This window comes from Cololabis saira, chromosome 10, assembly GCF_033807715.1.
Source record: "Cololabis saira isolate AMF1-May2022 chromosome 10, fColSai1.1, whole genome shotgun sequence".
In the NCBI taxonomy this organism is placed as follows: domain Eukaryota; kingdom Metazoa; phylum Chordata; class Actinopteri; order Beloniformes; family Belonidae; genus Cololabis; species Cololabis saira.
The window spans coordinates 27,706,640-27,729,986 of record NC_084596.1 but is presented as its reverse complement, the minus strand read 5'-3'; the positions used below and the strand labels follow the sequence as shown (position 1 = coordinate 27,729,986).

Below are 23,347 nucleotides of genomic sequence, written 5' to 3'. Positions count from 1 at the left end.
TTTAATCTAAAGAAAAAAATATTTTGTCCCTTTAAATCCCAATCAGCATAACAACTACAACTACCACCGAAATGGTACCGTGCCATGCCCAAACACGACTGACCCTCCCTCTGTATTGATGTGAGACCATACTGTGCCCAAGCATGCTTCTCACATCCTTGTCAGAGGTCAGGAATTGCACAACCCGAAAATAAAACCCAGACAAACTAACACTTTAGGATCAATCTTGCCTGGGCACGGTACGGATCTCCGAGTGTGAGGGAACAATAAGGGTGCACTCACACTGTGTGTATGTGTGAAAAAGAGGGTGTGTCTGCAATGTATGCATGGTGTTTCTTGAGACGGTCATTTAGTGGTGTAGTCCAGAAATTCAAAGATGTGGGACGGATGTGTATGATCTGAAAAACTCAAACAAGCCACAAAGTCAGAAATGTTACGACCATATTTTCTTAGCTGTTCTCCATTGAACTGATTCTCTGAGACCACACATGCTTCTAATGAACAAATATGTGCTTAATTTGATAATGTGGTGATGTATCTACAAGCTGCAATTGCCGAAGTGCTATTGAGACTGGAGTAATGTCAATGCGTGCCAGTGGGTAAATCCGGAGGAAGGGTTGATTGCGTTTAGGCACAGCACAGACCAACTTGGTTAGTGTGCGTGCACTCCAAGTACAACATTTGCCTTTAATTTGTATCACATTGAAGTTTTCAAGTCCAAGAAGTCCAGTATTTTGCTAAAGTGTTTGTTATAATCAACTTATCTTCTACATATCTTGTATACGGGTCATAATATACTACTTCCAATCTGGCTCCTGCGATTTTTGCCTTTACTCTCTAGTTACGGTAGCTGTGTTTGACCTTAATCCTAAATCATTAAAAAAACGTACAAGTATGTTCAAAGCAAAAAACATAACAATAACTGTTTAATTTTTCTGCAAAAGACAGTTGTGTGATTCTTATTCCTATTTTTCCTCTGTACGTCCAGTTGCATTGTCAAATCTACCCTTTCAGCTGTAGCGTTTCTTGTTTTTCATCATTATCTTCTGCTTTCCTCCTTTTCTCTGTGTTCTCAGAGCAGCAGGGAGGCCTGAGAAGGAGAGTTTGGTTAGCTCCAGGATTAAGTTGCTACAGGGGATTAAATGCAATGGAGACTAAATTCTTGTTGCGTAACAGTCTGTGTGAGTGTGTGTGCGTGCTGGTGGTTGCACACGCTGGTTAAATGTGGACAGATCTCAGTGGAGCTCTGCCGATTGCTTTTTGTGCCTCAAACTCCTTTGGACAGTGTCCTCCTTTGAGAAACTGTAGATGATTTTGGCAAATGTGATTTATGTGTTTTGGGTTGACAATAATTAGAAACTCAACTGTGCAATACGGCTTATTACTCATGTTTCTTTAGTCTATTCGGTGAGAATGTGGGCAGTGTCTGATTAATGGGTATTGTTTTTATGAGTCAGAAATATACTTCGATTTGAGTCTTAAAATTATTTTGCAATGTCTAGTATATGTCATATTATATGTCATTATATATTGTCCATCCATGTAGTACATGCAATCCATACAGACTGTGCTAGAAACCCCTCAGTCCCCTACTTACCACCCAAGGTCTCTGTACTCCTGGAATAGATCTTGGTATTTCAAGGTCTTCCTCTTGTGGGCCTCATCACAGCCCTCCCCACCCTTGCGACCACCCATACCTGGGTGAACTGCAACATCAGTGCATGTGGCTTGTGTTGTTGATGTGGCCTTTTCTTGGTCTGCTTTAAGACATCTGCCACCATGAGCACCTTGTCGTGTTACCCGTATACCCTCGCTGGGTAAGAGCTGTGGTCTGCATAATGGGTCTTCCCTCAGGTCCTACCTTGCCACGTTTGCCAGAGACAGAAGTGTATCATATAAAGACCTCAAGCGGAAGTTTATACAGAAAGGCGTCAGCTTCCAGAGTTCAGCCCATGAGACTCCTTTTTGCAAAGATTTAATTTCGTCCATGTTTCTTGGGTTGTTAGTTTTTGCCTTTTTGCATGTCTTCCACTTGTTTGCCAGACTTCTTCTTGGACCAGTTCACTCCTCTCCTCCACGCTGAGCAGTTTCCAGCCCTTGCTGGCGCTTGCAGAGCTTCCCAGTGGTGTCGTTCAGGTTCAGAGAGTTTTTGGCCTCCCTTGCTGTGGTTTCTATTTCCCACTTGTAACCGGACCTTGTTGTTACTCCAGCACCGTTTCTGGATTCTCTGAACATCATCACCACCTTGCAGTTGGTCACGTTGAACTCCTCCACCGGAGGAGACAGTGGAAGCCGTAGCTGTCTTGATCTGATTTGATACCCCGCAGCTGTGAAGCTAGTAGAAATGCCAAACCACCAACTTGGTTAAAATAAACACAAGAAACTTGTGCTTCAAATAAGGAGAAGTTTGTTGACTTTCCTCGCCACAGTCATCAGTATCTCGTAGACTATCTGTAGCCACAGCCTTGGCATCTTGTGCTGATAAATCCAGGACTTAAAACTTCCCGAAGCAATCCCAATTTATCTATTTTCCTCATTCATTCATCTCAGGGATTAAGATGTTCCTATCACTTTTCCAAGCATTTAGTTTGGTTCTCCCTGATTGTTTAGGCAGAGCTAATCAAGTCATATTTAATCATATAGCACATTTAAAAACAGTAAGTGTTGACCGAAGTGCTTTACCGACAAATATCAACATTACAATTTTTGCACATAAAAACACAGTCAAACAAATGAAGTATTCGCCAGATTTAGTTAGGCAAGGATTTGCCCTGACAGGAATATGAATATGGATAAGATCTAGCAAATAAAGTGGTGCCATTTAAAACCTTAAAAATCCATCAAATCTATTCCAAAATGGACAGAAAGCCAGTGAAGTGATGCCAGTACTGGAGGAATATGCTTGTGTTCTCTGTTCCCAGTTAAGAACTGAGCAGCAGTGTTTGCACCAACGGCAGCCAATGGAGAGATGACTGGTCTGAACCAACATACAAAGAATTACAATAATCCAATCCTGTAGTTATAAAAGCATGTCTGAGTGTTTTAAAACCCTGACAGGACAAGTATGGTTTCACTTTAACCAATAGCCTAAACTGGAAGAAGCTGCTTTTTATAAAATAACTTTTCTATTTATCAAATTTAAACAAATGTAGGAAGATGTAGGAAGTTAATGTCTAACCAGACCGACCACCTGCAGGAAATCACAATTATTAGACTTAATTGTCAAATACATTTGTATATTATCTGCAAAACAATGAAAGGGCAGATTATATTTCCTAAAAATTGACCCCAGTAGCAGCATATACAAAGAAAACAGTAATGTGGAACTCTGAGGAGCCCCACAAGAGAGAGGGGCCATAGAAGATGAAAACACCAATCTGTTCAGAAAAGCTCCTGTCACGAAAGTAAAATGTTCCTTCTGTGTCTTCTACTTCCTAATCACCATACTTTGTGACCTTTTAAGATAAGATAAGATAAGATAGTCCTTTATTACTCCCTCAATGGGGAAACTCACGTGTTAGCAGCAGTACACACACACACACATGCAGGGAGGGGGGTAAAAAAGTAAAAAAGATATATATATATATATATATATATATATATATATATATATATATATATATATATATAATTACAAGATATTGGGCTTAAAGATCACCTTTGGCCATGATGCCACTTCTTTACGTTTCTCCTCACTACCATATAGTATGTTGTTGTTATGGTAATGGTATGGTATGGAGTTTTTTGTCAATGGTTCCCTGGCTTATGCAGTTGCCGTTGTTCATCCCCAATATGGACCGGATGGGAGAAACTGTAGAGTGACTGTTGTGCTCATGCATGAACTAAATACAATATATATAAATACACAAAATATGGTATGGCTAAGAAAAAATACTTCTAATAAAACTGCTCTAGAAGATACAAATCAAAATGGTCTCAGCTCATGTAGAAAATACCAACCTTTAAAGAAGTAAAACTTGAATGTACTCTGGGAGATAATCAAAATGTTCAGAGCTCTCAGATGACCTACTTGGGTCACATACGGGAGGTGTGGCAGTCCATGTAGTTGCAAACTCACACTAAAGAAATCAAATCCTATCACTGTAGTATTTGTTGTAAGCACATTGCACTTTTATTGACTTGGCATCAGCACATCTGCTGCCTATACTGTATTTCCAGAAGGGCCCATCTGAAGTTAACCCTTGTGGCTTGTATCTTCAGCTGGGTGATTAAATTGACATCACATTAGCCAGTGTAGCTGCAGGAATGCCTCCCAAGGAGGGAGATGAGAAATTAGCATAAGTGGGAAAATAGCTCTCTTCAAAAAAAGTCTGTGAATGTGAATGTGTGTGTGTGTGTGTGTGTGTGTGTGTGTGTGTGTGTGTGTGTGTGTGTGTGTGTGTGTGTGTGTGTGTGTGTGTGTGTGTGTGTGTGTGTGTGAAGGGTTAAGGCAATATTAGATACTATAATGCTTTAGTCAGCAGAATAATGCTTATGTGCTTATTTTAATGAAATTCCACATTACTGTAGATGATAAAAGTTTAGTGACTAAAGCCCCACTGTGACCTTGCATTAACAAGCACCTTGAGAAATCTGATCACACCTGCCATTAAAATGTGTGTCCAGATGTGTCTTGAGTGATCTGACCTTCCCGCTCTGTATACAAATAAAGACACGTCATTTTCACTTGTAAACATCAAATGTTTTCTTTTTTTTTACTAGACACCAGCTAGCAATAACTAGGCACAACACAAAAGAAAAAGACTAAAGACGTAAATAGGACAAAGAAAGTCTGCCACAAACCTTTTTTTTCAAACTTTATTCAATAAGAAAATATGTACAATACATTACAATGAACACATGTATCATTCAAGGAACAATCTGCCACACATCTTACTTAAGTAATTGCTTGCAAAATTAAATTGCCTCGTCAAAGCTGATGACATTACAGTATATATATATATATATATATATATATATATATATATATATATATATATATATATATATATATATATATATATATATTATATAAACCAAGTATAAAGTTTGTCATTAATAATTGTGGCTTACCTTATGTTTACTAAATTCTCTGAGGCACAATTCTCCACAGAATGTCGGGCATTATGACACAGCATCAAACCTTGATACTGCAGATCTGAAACAGGAGAATCTCTTTCATCCAAGCACTTTGATATAAGGAACTTTTCTGTTGCATTTTTAAAGCCAAGCATACGTTATCTTGGATGTCCTGGACTTTGAACACAGCACTCATACTCTATTAATGTTTGCTCTGGGCATCTGTACACAGGATCCTGGAGCTGAAACATAGGCAAAAACACCAAAGGTCACTAGAGGTCATGAGAATTTAGGACTCTCTACTCCGTTAGACACTTTGTCCAGCACGTCATGGTTGATTATACTTAATTCACAGTCAGACGTGGAGGTCAAGGCAGCAGTTTCTCTCAGCATCAGTTAAAAAATACTCGTAAATGTCTGGTTGAGAACATACGAGAGACAGCTGCCTCACCTGTTTAATATCACATCACAGAGGCATGCAATACAGAGGGGAGTCTACGTCTGGCCGACTTAAAGTTCTCTTCAACTTTCTTCAAATCCAGAGCACCTAAATAAGTAGGATTGCTCTTTCCTGGTCAAAAGCAAATTTGTTCTCTCTTAAAAAAGCCAACTGTATGCATTCACTGTTGTCTTCACTCAGCTGTGTGCTTCCACAGTGACGTTTGTATTTGAGACACATTTGAAAGAAAGTTACACATGAATTGAAATTCATAAACAGGCATTTTCTTGAAAAAGGTATTACTACTACTAGTACTACTGTCATTTAGCAGACTATTTTATCCAAATGGACTTACATCTGATAGAACAATTAGCTTGAACCTGAAATTCAGCCAGTGCAGCCATGAAACCTGATTTACTATCTTAGCTTTGCAGACAAAATTAACCGAACATGTGTTGTGTAGACCGTTCACTTAAAATCTTAAAATACAGCTCAGTTATTGGATAATGTATGTTTTACATTAATTTTGCTTTATACAGCTCATGTGTTATGTAATGGGTTTTTTCCTTTCCAACAGCTGAACAGAGACATTTGGGCTTTTTCAGAACCTAGGCTGCTCATTTTTAATCTTACGTTAAAGTTGTAGTGAATATATCTTAAAATCTGACCAGAAACATGCTAATTAGCATTAGCATTTCAATATTTCTCAGCCACCGACAGTTCCCATTAAAGAAATTAAACCAAATAGGTCAAATTATGCTGACATCTGTGAAACAACAAAATGACATTTAGCAGTTCTGTCTTAGAGATCCAGCACTCTGTCACACTGTGAAAACTCAAGCCCACATGAAGGCAACAGCCTGCTGTCAGAACAAGAGCTGCAGACATGCGAGTTGCTGGGGACAGTTTGATGACTAATTCCCTTCACACTATCTTCTGCTACAACGCACTTGGGGTGAATCCTGCATGGGAAAACTTTCTGTTCTGCCTCAGTCCAAAAGCTGAACAACATGGCAGGACACAAACATTTTCTTCCCATGTAACCTATCTAGCACGGCATGTTGTCATCTCCTTCAGAAGAAAAAACATTTCAGATGTCATTTCCAGTGATAAAATAGAGGAAAATGTCACTTGGCAAATTTGTGGAGACAGTTTCAGTGCTCTGCAGTAGGGTGTTTTTCCATATAACATTTAACACAAAGCGTAATCCCCAGCCACCCACAAAATGAAAACTGGTTATCATAGCTCCTCTAATGTTCAGTGCTACAGAAACAAAGTTGTTCATCAGATAGATTACAGAGAAATTAATTAGATACACCAGATGTTTTTCTTGACAACAACCCATTGGACAAGTAATCCACAAAAGGAGTTTGACAAAGGGCAAGCGCTTTCCAAAATAACTTAGTTATCGGATAAATCATTCATCTATTAAATTAGTATATTTCACAGGCTAAGTAAAACTGATATTAGAGCATAAATATTTGTTCTTTTTAAAAAGGTTTTCATGATCATGAGCATTATAGTATCTCTCAGTAAAGAATACAGTTAAATGTCTGATAGCAGCTATGCTACCTTTTTCAGAATCTTCCATCGGTGACGGATTTCAAACTAGCAGCCACTTCCCCGCATTCATCGTCTGAAACCATAAATCTTTTAAAAAGAACTGAACAATCATTATGCCAGGCCTCTTTATCATCTCTGCCCAAGTGCAGGTCATCAAAGAATTAGCTAACATTACATTACATTCTGACTGAATATGTCCTTTCATTGTAATTGTTGCTACCAAAACAGAATCTGAAAGAACTACTTGCACAACTGAAACGAGGACGAGTGGAGCCCTGCTGGGACTCGCAGTCACTCTGTCACCGCTTAGCTGAGCTTCACGCCATGAGCTAAGAGTTGTTTGGTAATTTCTGCTGCAAAGCTGGACATTTTTACATGGGGATCAAAGGAATCAAAGGGGACTGACTACATTTTGGAGCCACCCCCAAGTGGACATTTGTATAACTGCGTTGCTGATGCTGCAAATTAGGTGTAGCCCCTTCCAAAAACACATCCTAGCTAATCCAAACAGTGGGTTTACAGCAACGTCCTAACTTCGGTTGAATTCTCTTATCATCTTTTGTCTCTTTTACCAGTTGCTTCTGCTTTGTGAGTTGGCTAACAACCACACACCACTCATGATTTAAGTCACACCTGGAACGACATGCAGAGTTCAGACAGAGTTGCAGTAATGGTGGAGTGTTGACATGCAGAAACAGCACGCCTTGTCATAATTGCTGGTAAATTCTTTTCTATTCTTTTTTTTTTATGATCATCTCAGGCACAAACTATTAGCCCTATATACAAACTGTCAAAAGGGAATACAAGTTCACCTGGAGATAGTGACAGCCCCTTGATGGTTGTATTATATCCGAGAATGGCTCTTCTGCACCTCCTAACAGGACATGTCTCCGATCCCCGTGAGAATGTTCCTGCTGCTATTTTGAGTTGCTCTGCTTGACTGCGCCGCCAGTCAGATAAAGAACAGAGAAGGTTCTCTCTCTCTCTATCCTTTCTTTTCTCCCTTTTTTTGCAGGCAATTCATTTCAAAGTTTGATTAGTTTTGAAATCACATTAGGAGAACGCTCAATTTACTTTTCCTGGAGCTTGTTAAAGGCCTTTCTAAAAAAGAAACCTTGATTAGTTTTCTTGATCACAACATGCTCTAATAAAGAACCAGCACTGACTTGATTCTTTCTTTTTTTTTTCCTCTCTGTTACAGTATCCTGTTTGCAGATATAGTTGGCTTCACCAGCCTGGCCTCTCAGTGTACAGCACAGGAACTGGTTAAGCTGTTAAATGAGCTGTTTGGAAAGTTTGATGAGCTCGCCACGGTGAGTCTGTTTCCCTCCCTTGAAGCCACATCCTTCAATTACAGCCACTGTTAGCATTCAAAGCAGCTCTGTCTCTGTGCAATTTGCATTTTGTCAAAATTCTGACACAACAGTAATGTGTGAGTGTATGTTTTGGTGTGTGCGTTGCTTTGGCCACAGTCCACACGCCTGTAGCTTGGAATTATGTCACAGTGAATATTGGAAGCCCATACGATGCTTAATATGATTATCTAGTGCTTCATTTGAGGAAGAGTTGACAGACCTCTTTAATCTCAGCCAGATTTGCCCACAGCTAAAGCTCGCCTCCTCTCTTGTTGTGTGAATGAACCGAGTGAAAGGATTGCCGACTTGTACCCATCCTCAATTGCTCTTGGTATGTATGTGGAAAAGATTTCAGCTCTCCCATCTGTCAATATTTCACTCTGCGTGGTTTCAGAGCTGAACATTTGCTTGACTTTTGTTGTGAGTTTTGCTGGTGCAGTTAATCTTTTTGCTTTCTAATGCAGTGCTTTCAAATGCTAGTATAACAAGTTTCATGGCATACACAGGGAGCACCTCAGGTCAGCAGAAATACACAAACACTGTACACACACAATAATACACACGTAAGAATATATATTGTCCTTCAATCATAACATTAACAGGAAGACATTTTTGCTGCCAATGTTTATCCACAGATTTTCTTCAGCTGATTTAAGCAGAATGAGCAGTATATCCAAATGTTTTTCTTTCTGCAGTTCAGGGCTGTATTGTGGATAGGTATAAAGAACCATGAATCGTTTTTTGGAACAAAGACAATAACTTTGCATAGATCTTGGAAAGATGTAAGTTTAAAAATAGATAGAGATTGATAGAAATACACCAGTTTTTGAGTCTTCAGGACAAAATTGACAAACCAAAGCAAACTTTCAACCTGCAATGGTGTTTAAAGGTTTACGGTCAACTGTAATGCATTTCAGTCTTTCAGTCTTACCCTAATCAAGTACAGGCGTGAATGAAGTAGTATCAATTTTTTCTGTATTTTTTCAGCCCAGAGGAAAAAAATGAGTCAACAGATTTTCATGTAAAGCATTTTTGACTTCAGCTTTATTTTTAAACAATAGTGAAATCAAAGGTATAAAGGAAAGAGAAGCATTAAGTTGTACTTGTATTTTTTTTATTCTTTCTGAAAAGTGATGATAGCTGGGAAGTTTAAAAGCTTCTCTACTTTTTCTTTGTTTGTTTTCTTTGTAGTTTGATTAAGTTGTAAATCAAACAAAATATGTTTGCCAGTGTTAAAAGCTTGTTTTGGTTCACAAAAGGCCTGGCTAGGTGTGTATGCGAAGTAGTGTATTGCAATATACTGTTTTGTGTTTTGATCTAAATTTGATACATTTGAATCAAGTTTGTTTTATGTAAAAAAAATAAAGAGGCAATGCACGGTGGTGGAGCTGGTAGTGCACCAGCCAAGCAAGGAGGAGGCAGGGCCTTCCAGAGGTTGGCAGAGGGAGAGCAATGCCCAGGATTGCATTAGGTAGTTAGGAGCAATGAGTGATAAAAGGGAAAAAAAATCAGGAACTAAAATAAATATTAAAAAAAAAAATAAATAAATAAATAAAGTGGTCTCAGGATCGATCCCTGAGGAACACACTCGGTTACATTGGGATGTGTGGAAGTAAATGCTTTCTACATCTATGCATCAGTCTTTGGGCTTATATTGCATGGGCCTTCATGTCAAAAGCCTTAGATGGTTTAATAAAAGGGCTGCAAATTCTTTTGTTTGTTTTTCTAAGGATTCGATAAAGTCTTGTATTAAGTTTATGGATCCTTTTGTGCTAGTGTGCCCTTTACTGAAGCATGATTGGTGGTGTGATAACGTATCCTTAGATGACTTCAGACTGGTCATTGACAAAGGATTCAGGAATCCTAAGAAAGACAGAACAAGGGAGGAAATGAGGATAGACTGAAAACATCATTGGTCTTTGAAAAATGTTATGTCAAAAACGTCTCAAAAAGGATGTGACATGTCTCCATCATCTGATTTGAATATGGCTGACACTTAGAGCATCTTTGTTTGTGCCACAGACCTATCTACATGTAATCTGGCTTCTATTACTTACAGTAGGCTCAAGCCCATGTCAAATCCATTAATCCATAGGATTACAACTAACCTTTTTTTTGCTTTTACCGAAGGGTTCATTTGACCCCGTTGAAAGCTTCTATTTTTAACTTGTTTGTTTATAGGCACAGGTTTAGAACTAACTAAAAAGACATTCCCTCTTATTGGCTTGTTATGACCAATTATAATTCCCTTTTAATTATTTTTATATCACTTTTTTATATGATTGTTGCTATTCGGTTTGTCAGCTACAATTAAGCGTCGTCCTTCCAGCTTTCCATGCATTCATGTCACAGACCTGATGTTAATCGTTGGATTGGCCTTCAAATTTTTATGCATTGAAGATATTATGTCTTCAATTGTGTCAATTACCTTACTGGTTTAATTAGTGCTCTGTAATTATTTGATGTATAATTGAATAAGCAGCTTTTTTCTGCACTTTGGGTCCAAGCTTCATGTCACCCCGAAAGGCTTCACGGCCATAAAATTCCTTGTCAGATGTTCCAGCCTTGCCCTGACCCAAAGCCCGATCATTCTGATCCACTTTGGCAGGAAGGGGCAATGTCAGTGATTCATAGCCGTGGTCACTGGGCACACAGGCTCTCTTTTGGCCCATACGAAGAGCAAGAGATGCCACATGGCCACTGGGCATCATCTCGTAATACCATTCCAGCACCATCCCCACACCACCTGTCCACTCTTTGGACTTGTCAAGCTGCATGGGAAGTGGGCCAGGAACACAGTGTTCTCCTAAAGAGCTGGTGATATAGCAGACCAAGTCTCCTCTCCTCTGTCTTGTCTTTTTCACACAAATGAATCTGAATCATGCCTCATCTGAGAGCTTCTTCTCTCTCAATCTGACTATGGTGTCATCTCCTCTTTAGCCACAGGTAGCCTCCATGAAGCTTAGTTATGAGGGAATATTGGTTTTCTGTGTGTGTTTCAGCTTTAAAGACAGTTTGACACATTTCAGTAGATTTTACAATTATCAACAGGGCACTGACTTTATCAAAAGTAAAGAAGATATTTATCTTAAAATAGAGTTGTCTTTATAACAGTGAGTAACAGTAACAGTGTGATTTAAGGAGGTCGGAAACATAACTCATGTACTGGAATTTAAAGATAAAAAGAGTCTATCTTTGGTGAGACAGTTGTAAAATAAATCTCAACAAAAATCTAAAAAGCGGAGGGGGGCGTATAAGTTATTACAGTCTATACTCTAAAGACAGGTGTGCTTTTCTGGCACCCATGACTAACTAGTTCTGGTGAGCCAGGTCTTTTTTTGTGTTTTTTTCCAATGACTAAATCATTATGACTCAACACAGTGTGGATATGCTGAGCAAATTCAGTTAGAACAAGTTGCCTTTCATTAAACTATTGCAAAGCAGAAAAAGGGAAAGTATAGAAAGAGCTGGAGTTTTCCCGTTGACCAGATTTGGTTTGGTAGAAGGCATACGGCTTCCCGGAGATGCTGGCGGTTTCTCTGCATTATGGGAAAATCGAACACAGTTACAACCAGTTACATGTTATGTTTTTGTTTTACAAAGAAATTGTTTTTGCACAAAGCAACAAGGTGTTTCATGCAAGTTAGTTGTTGCAGTTCTCTCTATTGCAACAGAAAAAACTGAGTAGGTGAATATTATCTGCCTGGATACACCCTTTGATACTTATTGAAATAATCATGTACTGAACTTTTTATTATAAAGAGACTATGATGCATTTTCCTCCCTGGACTTATCACAGTAAGCAACAGTAAGCAACCTGAAATGGACATTATTCTACTTTATTAAATTTGTGAAGTACTTGTGAATACTCCTTGCCTTACCTGGAGCAGGCAGCAGTTTGGAAAATCAGGAAGGAGATCTGATTCCAGGAAGGAATTTTAATCTGTGAACTGGATTTGGAGCTTGAACTAGCAGCCTTTCAGCTGAAAGACGAGCACTCTGGAGCACAGTTGCATATGAAATGGGATTCAAAGCCACACGTCTTCAGAGACTGCAGTTAACATAACCCCTTGGACCACTCAACCATCCTGACAATTAGATGACAAATTGCGGCCCCATCGCTCTACAAACACATCCTTTCCATGACGGTGTTTCCAACATTCTGTTCTGCCCCCAAAACATAATCGGCCCTGAGAGGAAGTGTAATTAGTTTATGGTTATTGTTGCACCATGTTACATTAATAGCACTGTACTGCATAAGCTTTTGTGTCTGCATGCATGCATGTCCCTCTGCTGTTTCTGTGGCAGTGTTTCACAAAGCTTTTCATTCTTGACTCTTTTTTCTCATCTTTCAACACCTCCCTGCATCACAGCTTTCAGACTCCTCCGCTCCTTTTTTCTCAGCTTTATGATTGACAAGCCGCAGCCTACTTCCTTCAGCTGTCTTTTAAGCCCTGTGGTTTTCTGCACTCTCTTCCTTTTTTTTCCATGAATCCATTTTTAGGATACCTCAATCATGTATATATTTACTGTCTCTTAATTCTTCGAGATGTTTTGTATTTATTCACTTTTTACATGACTGAAAGTACACAGAATATTTTGAAATAGAAGCAGAGACCATACAAGTAGGTTTAAAGCATTCATCATCATATTGAGTAATTCTTCCTGCACAAAAAACAGGATTTTAAAGAGAATTACTTCATCTGGAGAACATCCCTGAATAAACAATTGTCAGCACAATTTCTATCTGTTTAATGCTAAAATTCTGGCAGGATTTAAATGATTGGACGAATTGTCTAAGCAAAAGCTCATCCCAGCATAAATAAACTGAAACGAGTTTTTGTTGGGGTAAAGAAAAAGCAACTGCTCAAGTAAAAACGTATTAGTAGTAGTGTTAAGGAAAGGTCTTTCCAAATGGCTGTGTGCATTTGCATGAGGAATACGACATCTCATGTCAGGAAATATAAAGCAAATGTAATGTCATTATTCTTAAATAGTGAGCAGGCACTGGTGACTGCCCACATGGTGACAGCTGCCTTCCGGAAAACTAAAAGCCGGGCTTATACACAATCAAATAACCCTGTCTGGGTTTGTCTCATGAGCAGATGCAAGGATCACTCACAAGTCCTGCTGTTTCCCGAAGATGCCTGTGTACTTCAAACAGTGGACTGAAGCAAAACCCAAAGCAAACAAGCCAGATTGGGTCCTTGAGAGAGGAGTAAGAGGGATAGATGCTTCTAAGAACACCCCCCTCTCAAAAAAAACAAAAAAACCTCCACCATGACGGGGTTTTATGGTGCGGTAAAAGCAGCATGAGGCAGCCCCGGCTCACATTTTATTTCACATGAGGCAGATTTAAAAAGCACATTCAAATTGTTTAGCTAAGTACGGTCAAAGAAACAGACTGCAATATAATTTTAGTGAATTATGTGAATTAAGTTTAAAGAAAAACAAGATAAAATTGACATAATTCAAACAATTTTTGTGTTTGAAAATATGTCAGCTCAGTGGAAAATGTTACCTAACCATATACAGTAATTGTCAGTAGTTTCTCATTTTCTTAATTGTATGAACTGCTCAGCTCAATACTGTTTTTTGGAAAGGCTGTTTTTATTTAAGAGTTACAAAATAGCTACTCTTCTGGCATTTTAGCCTTAACTACTCAAATTGTCCATCCACCCATCCATCCATGGGCCGACTGGAACGTATCCCAGCTGCCTTCAGGAAAAAAGGAAAATCAATTTTTCTGGAGCAAATATTGTTGTTGGGACGGGGCATCAACACACCACAACAATTTTGTAATGCTGCAAAGAAGAGAAAAAGAAAGAAAATCTGGTGGAACATGACACAGCTGACTAAGTTAATTGGCAACAGGTCTGTACTGAGTATAAAACAGTATTCCAGACAGACTCAGCTTCTTAGAAATAAGATTGTGGAGGGTTTGCCATTCTGGGAAAGATTGTGGGGGTAAATAATTCAATAAGAAAAAGTAAGCAGAAAAAACAACAATAACAAAGGAGGCCCTGTAATACTGACAACTGAGATCGTATGTAAAGAAACAATGGAAAACATTACAGCAACTGATCTCCTTAGATCCCAGATGATTTTAAAGTTAGAAAGATTTGATACAATACAATGATAAACATTCCCTTGCTTCAACTTTTTATTTATTTATTTACTTTAGTATTCTACTGGTATTTTTTTAATGAAAATGCAGGATTGTTTTTCATTGTAACCAACCACAACATCCAAACCTTTTTTGTTAATCTATTTATTTATTCATTTATTTTTTGCAGTATAAGTTTAGATATTTAGAAGAAGAAAAATCTTTACTGAATCTGCACTGTTGCCAATGGTGTGTTAGTACTTGGAATATTACTCATTCAAATACTGCAGGGTGGAGAAGGACACATTTCTTTTTTTAGTTACAATTAAACAGTTCTTGTTTTGGAGTCTGATCTGCTTCTAATGGAGGCAGCGTCGTCCTTTAAGATAAACAGCTCTGAATATTTTCACTGCTTCCCAGATCTGTTGAAAATATCTACGTTTCCCCTCACATACCTCCCTTACTTCCTCTTACCTGTCACAGTGGAGTGAGAGAAAGAAGTATCTATTTTCCATATTTTGTTGCACAAAAATTAATTCAAATCAATGAAAGAGCCAGTGGCTGAAAGTGAAATATGAACTCATAAACGGAGCGACAGAGAAAAGAGAGAGTGGATGTTTCTTATTTAACACACTGACACCCCCCTCCCAAATAGGCCTCCTTGCAATGAATTCCTACACACATTGGTAATGCTGAGATGAATGACAGTCCATTAACAAAGATTGCTTTTAATCGAAAAAACAAGTCTGATGTGTTAAATTGCCTTCTATTACTTCATGAAAGAGATGATTTAGAGACAACAGGGGTGTTGTTTTACTGATACTGCAGACAGAGGGTGAATTCAGATAAAGATAGCAGAAAACGTTTCTTATCTTATGCCTTTCACCCTCACGTTGGAGGAGTAGAAGTCCCTGTCTTCAGTCCCAAAAACAGAGCAGTGAGCTTTGCTTTTTGTATCAGTAGGAAAAGCACAGTGTGTTCTGCTCTCTCCTTTGGGAACTTGGAGGAAATGAACCGCTACTCCCAGCTGGCTCATCCTTTTCTTCATTATCATTTATTGGATGTTCCCCCTCCCGGTATTGTGTCGTTTTCTCTTCCATCTTGTCTCCCTCTGTTTGTCTGTGTACACTGAATGCTTTGCTAGTTAGAATGGGTACAAGTATATGACTGTACTGTGGGCAAAACAAAGGCACCAGACTCTCGAGGGTGGTGCTTGTAATAAGTTCTGATCTTAATATCTTAATATTGCCTTTTCTACTTCCCCTTTAAATTGAATTGTGAATAGTTGCCAAAAGCTACCTGTCTCTTATGCAGTACATTTCTCTGTCTATCTTTCTAGTCCCATGACCACCCAGATTGCCCACAGGGCTTCAGTCACGTGACGGTGGTAATCCTGCTCGGGTCTGAATCAGCTCCTAAGCCCTCACACAGCAGATTAGCAAAAGAAAAAATAAAGTGTAGGAGACTGTTTAAGTACCAGGGCTTTCCCTTCTTCCTGTAGCTTCAGCCATGCTTCACCATAGTGCCATCTGCTACTGCACCAATCTGTCTAGTTACCCCAAACTTACCCTGTAGAGAACTGTTTTCGGATGAAAGTTAGACACAAACAAACATCGTAAGAATGACTAAAAAGATGAGCGAACAATTAAGGTGAAACACATTTTAAGCCTAATTTTCAGTTCCTGAGATTTGGAAAAAAAAAAAAAAACCCAACAACAACAACAAAAATTTGATGTTGAGGAATAAGTACTAAGTTTGTTTTTGTTTGTTTTGAATATAGAAATCATGCATGCTAAAAATGATTTAATAAAATAACACCTGTTTAAATTCTACGGAAGGAAGTTAATTGTCAGAGTAGTGAAGCTTTTAATTTGAAAAGGTCACAGGTTAATTCATGTCAGAAAGACACTGCACCCTCTTGGAAGTTTTAAGTTTAAGACTTAGATAATCAATTTCTCATAATTCTTCAAGGAATTTTGACTCACCTTTCTTTGAAACATTGTTTTTACATTTTCTTAGTTTTCAGCCATTCTGTTGTACACATACTGGTATAAAATCATTGTTCTGTCCATAACTTCATTTCGGAAGCTTTACCTGTCAAACAGATGGCTTCACATTTGACTTTAGAATACTCCCCCATACTAAATTATTACCACTTCACCTCCATGCTTGAGAACTGGTATGCAGTGTTTTTGTTGATATTGCAGTCGTTGATGAGGCTAGACTCTTCCAGTGAGATCATGTTGGTACGGTAGTGGTTGTACAAGAGAAAAGTGCCAAACCACTTCAGAATCTAGTAAACCTGCAGCCAAGTATGGGTTTTTATTTATCTTAGCAGACCCACAACTTTTCTTAAAGTTTTTTGGCTCTTCTTTACCTTTACTTCACACGTTCTTCATAAATTATGATTTCCTTTCAAATAGACAAAAATTTCATATCTCTTTCAAATGTTTAGAGTGTAAGGTAGCAATGAAAACAGTCTACGACTATGAACTGCTAGTAGAAGGATTGAAGAATCAAAGTACTGTAATTATAAAACTTTGAAATGTTTCAGACCTGACTTCTCCTGTCAACATTTTAATCAAGTTATAGCCAAGACAAACTTAAGTTCTGAGATATTAACACAATGATCTCAGAGCTCAAAAATGTTCACATACTCAATTAAGTGCATCAATCAAACTTTATTTGTATAGCACTTTTCATACAACTTTTGCTACACAAAGTGCTTTAGAGAATCAAAATTAAAGCACAGCAACAGTAAAAAAAAAACAAAAGAAACAAACTCCCAACTTGGACTGCCTCAACATATTAACACACTTGCCCACACAAAGCAGGAATGGTGTGGTGTGACTTCGTTTTTTTTTTTCTTTTACTTAAACTGCATGAAGTAAAAAAATACCCAAGTCTTGCGGAACATTTTGACTTTTTTCAAATTATATGTGATTTAGATGTCAGCTAATTTTCTACCCATGTATTTAGAGAAACAGAAACATAACCTGTGTCATGAACTTTGACATACTGTTGCGCAGTGGTATTAACCCCATCAATAGATTTAGTTCAGCGTACTAATCAGTTATATGTTAACGTTCAAAGTTGACCTTCAGGATAATGTTTTTTTTTAGAAATGATCCGTCTCCGGTCGAAAGAGCTGCTCAGCATCTATATCATATAATGTAGCGCTTTTCTGTGCAAGTTTGACTCTAAGAATATATTCCTCGTGAGCAGCCTTCACACCACAGAGCGCTCAGAAGCCACAGCAGGTAAACCCACCTGAGGCAAAATGCTGCTGCTAACGAGCCCCGGCTATCTCGCCACGCTGTAACTCACATGGCTTCCACGTTAAAAATAGAGCTTCCGTCTTGTCTTGTGCCCACCAACGTGCATAATTATGAGTCTTTGTGCTCTTCACATGCATGGGCAGCAATCCCATTACCTCCATGGAAACAATGAAGGCTTATGAGGAGGCGCCCACAGTAACCTGGTCTCCCTGGTAAAATGAATGTCTGTTGCTCATATCCTCTAATGATGGGTTATATTTGTAAGCTGTCTTTTCATGCCACCGCTTATTGTTGCAAAGAGTGAGTGACTCACCTTATTCCCTAAAGTGAGACTGATCTGTTGCGCCGTTGGATCTGTTTGGTGTGGTTACAATTCTTCAAGAAGAAGAAAAAAAAAGATGTAAAAACCAGGAAACATATATAAGCAATTGTGGGAGGCTTATAAATGTTTTATTTTGAATTACGACTCTTACTTAGAGACCATTTTACGCTTCCTATCCACCCAAGTATGGTTGGTAAAAAGTTAACTTTGTGATGCCTGGTTTTAAACTTTTAAATGTTTATGTTGACGATCAACAACAGTGGTTTTAACTACATATTCAATTATGGTTAATTTATGAGTATAAGCAAAGTCTATCAACAGTTTTTTTTTCTTTGAAATGTAAATAGCAAGTGGAACAAATAATTTTGATACTTTCTCAAATCAATAAAAGAGGTTTGAAGCCTTAGTTAGATACTTTAGGAAACTCTACCTAAATATAAGTGTATCACCAAATCCCACTGGTCAGAGAGGCAATTGTGTTCTTTGTTATAAAGCTGAGCGACACTTGACAATGTTTTTATGATTTCTCAGCTCTGTGAGTCATAGTTGCTCCTTTTCAGATTAAAAACCAGTCACTAGAGGACAACATTTGTCACTCACCAGGTTTTACTCATTGATCCCTCTCCTCAAGGGGATAACAATTTATTTTCTTGAATCTGTCTTTGTGATTGACAGGAGAACCACTGTCGCAGGATTAAGATCCTGGGGGACTGTTACTACTGCGTGTCCGGCCTGACCCAACCCAAGACTGACCACGCTCACTGCTGTGTGGAAATGGGTCTGGATATGATTGATACTATCACGTGAGCCTTCTTGTTTAGTTTTTTTTCTACTTTATAACTCCAAACAGTCACTCACATTCTAAAGGAACATTTATTTCATTGTAAGCATAGTGAATACTCAACACGGCAGTTGGGTAAAGTCTGGGAGTTTGTTAAGACATACATCTTTCTTTCCTCCATGGTAATCCAAAAACCCTGTCTAACAAAGCCCCCGGTAAACTATCATACCATAGTCGCTTGAAGTGGAATCATAGATATAGCTAAAGTGACAGAATAAACATCCTAATATTTTGCCTTATTTGCATGTTGTGACTTGAACATTTATCATGTGTAGACACAACTATCTAAAACAAGATGCAACAATCTTATTAACAAATAAATATGAGGAACTTTATTTTGGCGAAGCGCCACCATCTAGGCGCAGTAACTGCCCACAGCAGCACTGTCAGGAGTGATAAGAGAGATTCTAACAGACTTTGTGAGTCATGCATTATGATGACTATTATAATCATTTACTTGATTATGTCCACTTGGGATGGGGTGTTTTTCTTTCTATTATATTTTATCACACCAGGGAGCAGGATGATAACAGAAAATTCCTCCATTGTTGTGACACAAGGAGTTTGTGTACTGTCTTCACAGGCATCGATGGCAGGTCACTTTCACTTTTGAAAAGACATATAGTTTCTGTCACAATCCAGATGACAAACTGAGAAGTTCACTTCCAATTCCTAGCTTCAGATCGTGAAAACTGTTTACCGTTTGTGAGCCATGTATGGGGTGGAGAAAAGGTGTCATGCATTAATATTTGCAGAATTGACAGCTATGAAACGCTAACTTTAGTGTGGTGAAACTGTGGAAGGCAATACCTTTGCAGCAGGGAATAGAACCAGGTGTTGAGAATCAAAAAGGATCCGTTGGGTCTCCCCATGAAAGGGGCGGTACCAACGGTTGTTTATCAAACTGCACACAGTTGGTTAGCGCTACGACCAATCAGGGCACCAAACAAGGTAACGTATTCAGAGCGAAACGAGTCAACAGGAAAGTGTGTTGAGTAGAAGATTAAATTAAACTTCTGTCGAACTAAACAATCTGTGGAAATGCATCGTAAAATGATGCATTTCACATTTTCCCAATTTCCATCCCCGTTACATTAAAATGTAGTGAAAAGAAGTATTTAACTGCATATTACACTATTGAGCTGATGAAAAATAAGATAATTACCCAAACAAAGAGAAAAGGTTTTAGTGTAGAAAATAAAATGTATTTTTTCTTATGAGCTAAAAGGTGCCTTTCCTTGCATAACCTGTGTGATGTGCAAGTTGATAGAGAACCCTAGGGAAAGTTGGAAACTGAAACACAGCACATTGACACACTTTTCTGACATGACTGGGAGTCTGTCCATAAAGATTACGCTTTTCTCTCATCATAGGTAAAGTAGAAATAGTGAGTTTAGCCTTCGTTGTTGTACTGAGTCTATTTTAGAATAATAGATCAATCAACATTTCTCAATAGTACTTGTTCCTTTGCCACATTGTCACAGATAAAGATGTCTATATATAGAGTGAATATCATTAGAGACTGTATTCTTCCATTAAGATTTTTATATTGAGTCCATCAGACCTTGGATGTCATAGATTCAGATTGCAACGGATTAAGAAAAAATGTATTTCATTTTCAATCATAATAATAATTAAAGCTGCAAGCAGCGATGAACGGGCCCTCGTACCCTTGTGCATGTTCAGGCATGCTGCAGTGGAAGCTTGTATGACTTGCATGTAGATTCTTCAGGCCTGGACATTTAGCGGATGACAGCACCCACGACTCTCTATATCAAACCATTCAAAAGTTATGGCAGAAAGTAGGAACTATCAGATATCGACCAATCAGATGAAGAGGCGGGGCTAATTTGCAGCAATTATGTTCAAGGACTCAAAACCGAGTCCGATGACACCACCCACGAGTCTATGTCAAACCATTCAAAAGTTATGCCAGAAAATAGGGACTATCAGATATCGACCAATCAGAAGAACGGGCGGGGCTAATTCAGGCCAATGAAGGTCATGTCTTTATCACAACCTGTTCGGTTCGGGCAACATTAACTGCCGAAGGAATGGCATAAATTGCGCCAAAATTACACGATTAAAGGTATTATCCATGATTTTAGAGAGCTAACAAGATTTGAAAGTGGCACCTCCTCTAAGCCCCGCCTCCTCCTCCCCCTCCCGTCAGCGCTCCGTCCAAAACCACGCCCCCACAAACTTTGGGGAACGCGCATTTGCAGGAGTCCAGTTTTCCAGGACATTTTGGACAGCACATTTTCAACAAAACTACCCCATATCTCATTCACCTGTAAGCGAGGCCGGTTTTAGGGGAGGGCAGGGGTGGGCTGTGCCCACCCAAACGTGCATCCTGCCCACCGGCGTCTCCATCCCGGCGAGAGTGGAGAGCAGAGAGCGGAGAGCGGCTGGCGGTGCGCTGCAGGCTCTAGAGCCACAGTTACGGTGTAGGCTACGGCGTAGGCTACGGGGGGCTAAGCCTCTGGTCCTGGACCAATCTGTTTCATTCGGACCGAATGAAACAGATTGGTTAGAGTTTTTACATTACATGGCTTAGAGGAGGTGCCACTTTCAAATCTTGCTAGCTCTCAAACATTGCATACTATAACTTTAAGTCAAAATGGCCGACTTCCTGTTCGGTTTGGGCCATGGCTCCAAGACACTTTTTTTTAAGTTGCCACATGATACAGGTGTGTACCGATTTTCGTGCATGTACGTCAAACCGTATAGTGGGGCTTAGGCACAAAGTTTTCTAGGAGGCGCTGTTGAGCCATTAATGCAAACCATTAAATATCACATTTTTCGCCAGGCCTGGCTTGCGTGCAAAATTTGGTGACTTTTGGGGCACGTTTAGGGGGGCAAAGAGGCCCTCATTTCGTCGGAAGAAGAAAAATAAAAACGAGGGGGAAAAAAAATTCCTATAGATACAATAGGGCCTTCGCACTGTCAGTGCTCGGGCCCTAATAATAATTATGAGTTATAAGTATACATTCAGTTACCTGACTCTATCGATGCACTAACATTATAATGTATTGTCAGTGTTTTTATTTTGTGCATGGCCTACATGCTGCTTTTTAAAAATGTTTTATTTATCTTGTGTTGTAGCTTACGAGTTCAAACCCTCTCTCCCTATGTCTTGTCCCTTCAGTTCAGTAGCTGAGGCCACAGAAGTCAATCTTAACATGCGCGTGGGCTTGCACACCGGTCGAGTCCTATGTGGTGTGCTGGGCCTCAGGAAATGGCAGTATGACGTTTGGTCAAATGATGTTACGCTGGCCAATGTGATGGAAGCTGGTGGACTACCAGGGTCAGTAAAGAACATTTTAAACCGTAAAAGCTTTGGACATTTCTATCATTCTGCTTTGCCTAAGACATATATAAAACTTTACATAGTATAATTATTCTTAGGTTAATTTTAAACTAGAACATACATAAATAAATTAACTTTATACAAAATGCAGTGAACATTTCAGTGGTCAAAATTATAACCCCTCAAGTGACTTGCATCAATTAGCATTCAGACCTCAATTGAGGGATTAAGATTTTAATCTTAATGGACTCAGTTGTGTTGCTTCAACATTCGATCGAGAGAGACTCATCTTAAGTTCTTGGGAAGAAGTGATATCAACATGACAAAAAGTAAAGAAACCAGCATAGGTGGTGGATGCTGATCTGAAGAGAGACGCTAACTTCCACACTACTAGAGCACACACACAGAAACACTTCCAAGCATATCTGGGGGAAGCACAGCTGGTGGAAGGATAGCCATTGGAAGCATAGTGCCCTTGGGTTTTTTTCTTTTTCTTTTTAGCTTCAGGCAGTGGGAGCCTTTTCTGAGTACATGAGATACTGATCGTATTAATATTCTGAGGAATATTGTAAAAAAAACATAAATCTACTTAATTCTTTTGAATACTGTATTTGTTAAGGGAACAAGGTTAATGTCTATTTGAATGAGCTGAAACAATTTGGGATAGGGCTAAGATTACTTTGCAAAGATGAGGAACTACTGTAAGATAAGATGTATGTATGTATATGGCCTTAATGAAACAAAAACAACAGAACATCTTAGAGGTAACAAGAAGTAAATCTAAAGTGAAATTTAAAAGAGAAAATATGTCCTCTAATAGTGCAGCCTGTAAACCTCATTCATAGGGCTCTGGGGAACATACTGTAATTGATCATAATGGGTTAAAAAAGAAGAGAAATAATGGGAAAAGCTGATTAATTTAAAAGTTCGGGAAATTCGACATTTGTCGTTGACTGTTTAAAAAAATGCTTTTTCATCTTTTCATGATAGAAAAAAACCCAGCTGGAGTAAAATTCCCAGCTTGCTTTGATCTTCTCTTTCTGTGCAGAACTGT

The 23,347-nt window shown here is 38.8% G+C and overlaps 1 protein-coding gene across 2 annotated transcripts in view; it reads left to right on the top strand.

Annotated features, from left to right (window-relative positions):
• The window catches only part of adcy1a (adenylate cyclase 1a), a 41,111-nt gene that overhangs the window by 5,710 nt on the left and 12,054 nt on the right, over window positions 1-23,347 (top strand). For both annotated transcript variants that reach the window (XM_061732366.1, XM_061732365.1), the window contains exons 4-6: window positions 8,283-8,394; window positions 18,818-18,945; window positions 22,132-22,290. In XM_061732366.1, coding sequence (XP_061588350.1) covers window positions 8,283-8,394; window positions 18,818-18,945; window positions 22,132-22,290 — 399 coding nt within the window. The remainder of the gene's footprint in view (window positions 1-8,282; window positions 8,395-18,817; window positions 18,946-22,131; window positions 22,291-23,347) is intronic.